At 54.4% G+C, this 7,495-nt stretch overlaps 1 protein-coding gene and 1 long non-coding RNA gene across 2 annotated transcripts; one reads left to right on the top strand and one right to left on the bottom strand.

Annotated features, from left to right (window-relative positions):
• Positions 1–1,543: 1,543 nt before the first annotated feature.
• RASSF10 (Ras association domain family member 10) lies at positions 1,544–3,845 on the bottom strand. Its single transcript, XM_058688286.1, has one exon. The coding sequence runs from the start codon at positions 3,576–3,578 to the stop codon at positions 2,079–2,081; it is 1,500 nt and encodes a 499-aa protein (XP_058544269.1). The 5' UTR covers positions 3,579–3,845; the 3' UTR covers positions 1,544–2,078.
• Positions 3,846–3,917: 72 nt separating this feature from the next.
• Positions 3,918–4,810, top strand: LOC131487495 (uncharacterized). The gene is made up of 2 exons (XR_009249783.1): positions 3,918–4,327; positions 4,538–4,810. It is a non-coding gene; the product is annotated as an uncharacterized LOC131487495 (long non-coding RNA).
• The last annotated feature ends 2,685 nt before the right edge of the window (positions 4,811–7,495 follow it).

Raw genomic sequence — 7,495 nt, 5'->3', positions numbered from 1 at the left:
AACTAAAACACCGTAATTACGCCGGCTAATGTCTTTCGAAAACATCAATTAAGAAAACGGCCTTTTAATCCCCCTTTTCCTTGAAAACCTGCGACATCCACGTGCATTGTAACGGCAAGGGGCAGGGGAGGGCCGGCTCCCCAAAGGAAACAGCTGAAATGGTTGGAGGGCGGTCAGGTGAGCAGGTCCCCGCTGGTGACCAAGACGCGACCTCTCCAAGGAAAGAAACATCTCTCTAAAGCAAGACCTCTGATGTTATCTTCACGTGCAGTGTTGAAACCAGAGCCAGCCCCTGCATGGTTGGGCTGACACCGGGCTTCTGCAAACCACACACACACGCCATTGTTAATACCTCCTCAGGACAGATTAGATCCCACATTCCTCAGAAGCACTGAGCTCCAGAGGGAACACTGCCAACAGGCTCCTTCCACAGGCCAACAACTAGCTACAACTGATAACTTTTCATTGAAATAACTGCAACAATTACCCTGAGTCCCCACCAGGGCTCTGTCACCGGGCTATTAGGAGAGAGGTGTTGTGCTTGTATCTCCTGGCGACTGCAAAGGCAGGAGCCAGAGTCATTCGAGTTGTCTTCGAGCTCACTTTTGTATGCTTTTATCTATGGCTACGTGCCACGGTTAATCAAACTGCTCACCCAAGGTGTACTATTAGACTGACTTCTTTTGTTTTCTTTGGGGGGCCTTATCTAGTAAGCCTGGATACTTGCCCTCTCCGTTTAGGCTTGGACAAGTAACTAATTAATCTCTGACCAAAGATACTGAAGGTTGGCTTGGGTGGGGGTAAAACACCTTGAGGTCATGGTTGGTTTTAATCACACAGCTTAGTTCAAAAGCTGAATGCTAACAAAGATCTTGGCTTTCAAGTCTTAGTTTCAACCGGCGTGCTCATTAAATAGCAAATTTAGTTGTACTGAACTTGGCTTCTGCAACTTTCCTCCTAGTTTTCTTGGAGGAGCAGTGATTGAGTGGATGAAGCGGCAACATGAATGAAAATTAAGGACGGCACAGGTACCTCTGCAGGAGCAAATCCCCAAGGGCCTACATTAAGCTGTATCCAGGGATTAGGTGTCCCAGGATTCTCTATCATCTCAAAAGGGTTATGTTTGGCTTTTGTAATAATAAAAGGTCATTGTAGGGAAAGGATTCTATTTTACCATATACTGTGTTTGCTAGGAGGAAATACGAGGCTAGGCTTCCATACAGCTCAGCCTTTGAATGAAAAGAAAAGATGGGGCACCTGGGTGGCTCAATCGGTTAAGTGTTCGACTTCCACTCAGGTCATGATCTCCCGGTTGGTGAGTTCAAGCCCTAAGTCGGGCTCCGTGCTGACAGCTCAGAACCTGGAGCCTGCTTCGGATTCTGTGTCTCCCCCTCTTTCTGCCCCTAGCCCCTCATGCTCTGTCTCTGTCTCTCTCTCTCTCTTAAAAATAAATAAACCTTAAAAAAAGAAAAAAGAAAAGAAAAGATGAACAGCGTAGCAGATGGGTAAATCCCCCAATCTGCAGAAATGTAAAGAGCCAGGATTTGGGTGCCTGTGGGTTTTATCAGAGATGTAAGCAAGGCTGAGACCAGCGCTCTTTGGCTAGTTTTAACACGTTCACAGTCACAATTAACATTCAAGGAATTTCCTTCTCATCCAAGAGTTTCTTTTAAAAGCACTTTATGCCACAAACTAAAGTTCTAGCTGCCATCAGTCCTTCCCATACAGAAGATTGCTGAAATCTCCATAACACTTTTTCTTTTTCTTTTTTTTGAAAATGGGTTCGGACCACGTCAGTTTCCCTGGGGCGACTGTTTTCCAATACGGGACGTTCTCACCTCCTCCCTCCTTCCTTCCCCTAAGACAGCTTGGAATGGAGACCCGCCTGCCTCCTCTGGGCCTCCGCACCCCCTCCACACTCCCTGGCCGGGCGGGTGTCGCCAGCCCTCCCCGGGCCCCGCGAAGAGCAATGCTACCTGGCAGGAGCTCCCCCGCCCACCCCCTGCCTGGTTTCGAGTCCCTGAGCCGGCCAAGGCCACTGCTTTCTTCGAAGAAGGGAGAAGCGTGGTCTACACCTCTTACACAAGAGATTCGCACACGGGCACCGAGTCCGAGTCCTGGCTGTGCATGGAGCTCAGCCCGGTATCCGAGTCCTCGTCGTTGCCAGGACAGCTCTTGGCCAGTCCGCGGGCCTGGTCCACCCACATCTCCGCGCAGCCCTGAGGCCGCGGTTCCCGGGAGGGTCCGCCAGAGCCGACAGTCCCATCGGGGACCACCGTCAACTCCAACGTGTGCAAAGTCTGGAGGAGGCCCTGCAGCTCGCGCTCCTTGCTGTCCCACTGCTGCTGGCTGTAATCCAAGTCCGACTTAACGGCCTCCAGGTCCGTGTTGAGCCGGAGCCCGATGTAGAGGCTGGTGCTGAGCTGCGTCCTGACCCTCTCCTGCTCCAGCAGCAGCTCGCCGTCGAGGCCACCATCAGGCTCCAGGGGCTCCTCCCGCGCGGTGAGCTCCTCCTGGCGCCTCCGCATCCACCTCTGGTTCAGCTCCTCCTGAATCTCGGCTGAGAGGCGCTCCAGCAACTCCTCCTGCTGGGCCCGCTGCTCCTGCAGCCGCAGCAGGTCGTCGCACCGCCGGGCCAGCTCCTCCAGCGCGGCCGCCTGCGCCTCGCCGTCCAGGGGCGCCGCCGCCGCCGCCTCGGGCTCCTCTACCGGGCTGGGCCCGTCGACCTCGATGCCTGCGCCCACCAAGTAGGTGTCCTGCACGTAGTTGACTCCGTGCCGCCTCATGCGGTCCAGGTGCACCTTGGCCTCGTAGCGATCGATCTCGCGATCCAGCTCCCGGAGCCGCTGCACCTGCTGACGAATGGTGTGGTCCTGGGAGAGCACCAGATGCACCAGCGTCTCCATGCGCTCCACGGATGCGCTCTCGGTGGCCCGCGGCGGCGACGAGCAGGACGAGGCGGTGGAAGACGACGTAGACGAACAGGGCGACGACGGCTGCTGCTGGCGCCGCCGGTTGAGCTTGGCCAGCTTGCGGAAGGCCTTGCGCACGACCCGCCGCTGCTTCTCCTGGGTCATGGCCAGGCTGGGCCGCGCAGGGATGCCCCGAACCGAGCAGGGGCGCTCGCGACTGAGCACAACGCGCGCCTCGGCGCTGCGGGGACCCGCGTTGGGTAGTGACGCCTCGCTGCGCACCAGCACGAAGCGCACATTCTCCTGCTCGTCGCCCCAGGCGGCCCAGAGGCGCAAGATGCGCGTCTTGTTAGGCAGGATGCGCTCAAAGCCCCGCCACTTTTCCACGATGCAATAGCACTGCGGGGGCCCGCACAGCATGCCCTGCGACAGCGCCTCGTCGTCGTCCTCCTCGTCTTCGTCCAGGAGTTCCCGAAACTCCTCCCGGCCTGGAGAGTCGCCGGCCGTTCCCCGCCGCCGGCCCCGCCGCTGCCTCCGTCGCCGCCGGCAGCCGTCCTCCAACAGCACCCGAACCACGTCCGAGCAGGTGGTGCGGCGGGAGAGACCAGACACCAGCTTCTCTTCCTGGCAGATCCACACCGATATCTTCTTCTCCGAAGGATCCATGGTGCAGCCGGGACGCAGGTGGCGGGTCGGGCTGGGCCCCAGTGGGGCGGCAGCGACGGCGGGCAGCCCGGCAGCTCTGGGACAGTTTAGGAGCCTGGGACACTCGCCCGGTCCGCACTGGCCCTCCTCCCGGGTTGCGCACCGAACGCAAGCGCCGACGCAGGCTGGAATGGCCGAGGCCGTGCTCGGCCCGGACGGCGCGCTCTCCCTGGGCAGTGCGCCCGGGATCGGGCTCCCGCCGCTCTGGCTCTGCCCAAGGTTCCCGGGGCCTGCAGGTTTTGCTCCTCCCCACGTGGCTCCTCCCCCGCCCGCCCCCAGCGCCCAGATCCGCGGCCGGAGCGCGGGAGGCGCGGCGTCCGGACCCGCCCCTCGCTGCCTCGCCGCGCCCGGGAGCCGAGTCCGCCCCCCTCTCGCGCTGCCCGCCACGGGAATCCCGGCCCCTTTCGCGGACTCGCCGCTCTGTTGCGCTGCCTCTCCCTCGGCCCACTGTCTCCTCTCCTTGCGTGTAGAGCTACCTGTACGCATCTTGACTTTCTCACCTTTCCCGGTGCCCCTTGGTCCTTCAAGGCCGCGTCGTCTGGGGAGTGCCCTTTGCGCAGACGAGGAAACCGAGACGCGCAGCGTCTCAACTGGAGACTCTTCTGACCGCATCACTTGACCTCCAGCTGGGAGCAGTAAGCGCTGCCTTTAATGCGGAAGGCCTTCCAGCCCTACTTGTCAGGAAGCAATATTTGCATATTTAAGGAGAGGTACGCGGACTGTGCGCTCCGTGGAGATAGAGAGGGCTAGGCCTGAGTGGGCTCTCCGGAGGCTGGCTCCAGGATCCCCGCATGGACAGGGTCGTGGCTCCCCATATTGCGGTGGCTCCTCACAGCCATATTGGCAGGCGGCGCCTAATTCTAGTGGGATTTCGAGACCCTCGACCCCAGTCGCGAGTTTTCCATGTTCCACCTCCGTAGGAGAACACTAGCCATGACCGTGACGGTTTCTGGCGTATCCAGTATCCAGATGTAGTCAGGAAGACAGAAGAGCCAAGTTTCCCAGCTCAAGAAGTCCAAGACCACAATATGAATGAACTTCTTCATCCTCAGATGTTGATGAGGGTGGTCCTTTGCGTGCAAGACTTGGCCTCAGCTTGTCCTTGTAAGCACGGGTCTGATAAGGTCACTCCCTTGCGTCAAGACCTTGGATGACTGCCATTGCCTCCTGAATAAAGTACTTTTATTCATTCACTTGGTAAATATTTATTGAGTACCCACTGGCTCCAGATACTGTGCTAGGACTTTGGTGATGAACAAAGCACAGTCTTGGCCGGCAAGGAGCTCACAATCTAGTGAAGAGCCCCGCTGAGTGGAGTGTTGAACACAGCGGCTTCTGTGCTCTGATAAGGGAGGTATGAGGTGCTAGGGGAATGCTGGGATAGTATCTACCCAGCCTGGGAGAGCCAAGGAAGACGTCCCCCCCACCCCGCACCCCCCGGGGAGATAGCATCTTAAGCAAGGCCAAAAGCACCATTTAGGTCAGCCAAAGAGAAAACCGAGGGAGGAGGCAGGTGGCATCCCAGGCAGAAGGAGCCATATGTACACAATGGAGTACTACGTGGCAATGAGAAAGAATGAAATCTGGCCCTTTGTAGCAACGTGGATGGAACTGGAGAGTGTTATGCTAAGTGAAATAAGCCATACACAGAAAGACAGATGCCATATGTTTTCACTCTTAGGTGGATCCTGAGAAACTTAACAGAAACCCATGGGGGAGGGGAAGGAAAAAAAAAAAAAAAAGAGGTTAGAGTGGGAGAGAGCCAAAGCATAAGAGACTCTTAAAAACTGAGAACAAACTGAGGGTTGATGGGGGGTGGGAGGGAGGAGAGGGTGGGTGATGGGTATTGAGGAGGGCACCTTTTGGGATGAGCACTGGGTGTTGTATGGAAACAAATTTGACAATAAATTTCATATATTGAAAAAAAAAAAAAAGGAGCCATATGTGCAAAGTCAAGGAATAGAGAGTGTGGTGGTGTGGCTGTTACTCCGGCTACAAGGATCCGAAGTGAGAGTAGTGTCAAAGAATGAGGTTGGATGAGGGGCACCTAGGGGCTCGGTTAAGCAGCCAACTTTGGCTCAGGTCATTCGCTCATGAGTTCGTGAGTTTGAGCCTCCCATCAGTCTCTCTGCTGTCAGCACAGAGCCCTGCTTAGGATCCTATGTCCCCTCCCTCCCTCTGCCCCCCACCCCCACCTCTCTCTCAAAAATAAATAACATTAAAAAAAAATAATGAGGTTGGATGAGTGAACAGGAGTCCATCAGGAAGAGAGTTGAACCTACCATAAGGGTAGTGAGAGGCCACAGGGTATGCATTATGAGTTCAGACTGGCTGAGCAAAAAAATCTCAACCCTGACACTTAGTAGCTCAGTAAGCTTAGGAAAAGTATTTCAACTCTCTAAGCTTCAGTTTCTTCATCGGTGAAATCATGATAATAACATACCCACCTAATAGGACTGTGATAAGGTTTCAATGCCGAGACGTGGCAAGTCCACGGTGGGAGTTTCATTGGAGGGTTAGAAGCCAGGGGGTGTATTAGTTTTTTATTGCTGTGGAACAAATCGCCATAAATTTAGTGGCTTAAAATAACACGCAGTTATTAGTTTGTAGTTCTGGAAGTCAAAAACCCAGTATAGGATGGCTGGCTTCCCTGCGCATAGAGTCCCAAGCCTTCTGGCAAAGCGTTGGCTGGGTTGAGCTCTCATCTGGAGGCTCTGGGAAATAATCCATTTCCAAGCTCACTCACGTGGTCGGTAGAATCCAGTTCCTTGCAGTTGGAGGAGGGAGGTCCCTGTTTCCTTGCTGGCTGTTGGTTGGAGCTCACTGTCCACTCCTGCAAGCCCTCCTTAGGTCCTTTCCACGTGACCCTCTTCATCTTCAGGCCAACGACAGCATGTTGAATCCTTGGGAAACCACCTTGAATTTGAGTCTCTGTGACTTGCCCTTCTACTTGCTGGAGAAAACTCTCTACTTTTAAAGAGCTCGCTTCATCAGGTAGATTCACCTGGATCATTTCCCTGTGTTTAAGGTTGACTGATTAGTAGCCTTAACTATATCTGCGGAATTCCTTTTGCTGTGTAACATAGCATAATCACCAGAGAAACACCAGAGTGATGGAGATCATAGGGCCCTCTTAGACTTCTGCCTACCACAGAACGTAACATGATCTTCTCATTTGAAAAATCACTCTGTTTGCGTTGGGGGTGACGGTGGGCGGGGGAGGATGAGAGGCAAAGAGGCTCTTTAGAGGATTGTCATATACTTTCATGGAGGAGACGGTGGCCTGCACTGAGTGTAGGCAGGGGCAGTGAGGGGGCTGGACAAGATTGAGAACTATCAGAGAGGCAGGGCTATTTCCATCTCCCTAGCATGGTATTGGAGGTCTCTGATAGTCTGGCTCAGCCCATTCCCCCGAGTCCTCACATGTTTGGCTATCCCTTCCTCCTTCCCGCCGGACACGTGATTGTTACAGCTTTGTTCTCAGCCGTAATCCCTACTGGATTTTAAGCTCCACGAGGGTAGCGATCCTACCTGTTCTTGCTCACTTTTGAATCCTCTGCATTTAAAGTACAATGCGTGACACCTTCTAAGTTTACTCAAGTATCTGTCAGATAAATGGATGAGCAAATGAATGAGTGGACCCTACATTCTAGCAAGTCAACACCTCACTCATCCAGAACAGCACGGATGTCTTGATGCAGCCATGCTTTGGTACATGCTTTCCCTGCTTATGAGGATCCCTCTTATACAACTGGAAAACACTTACTAATCCTCCAGAAGCTGAGCTGAAAGATCATAAACTCTGGGAATCCTTTCTTTTCTCCTCCAAAAAGAATGGGTTCCTTGCTCTTCTTCTGCCTCTCTTAATATGCAGAAGT

This window comes from Neofelis nebulosa, chromosome 10 (assembly GCF_028018385.1).
Source record: "Neofelis nebulosa isolate mNeoNeb1 chromosome 10, mNeoNeb1.pri, whole genome shotgun sequence".
Lineage (NCBI taxonomy): Eukaryota > Metazoa > Chordata > Mammalia > Carnivora > Felidae > Neofelis > Neofelis nebulosa.
Note: the sequence above shows the minus strand (reverse complement) of the source record. Positions and strands in the feature narration are given on the sequence as shown.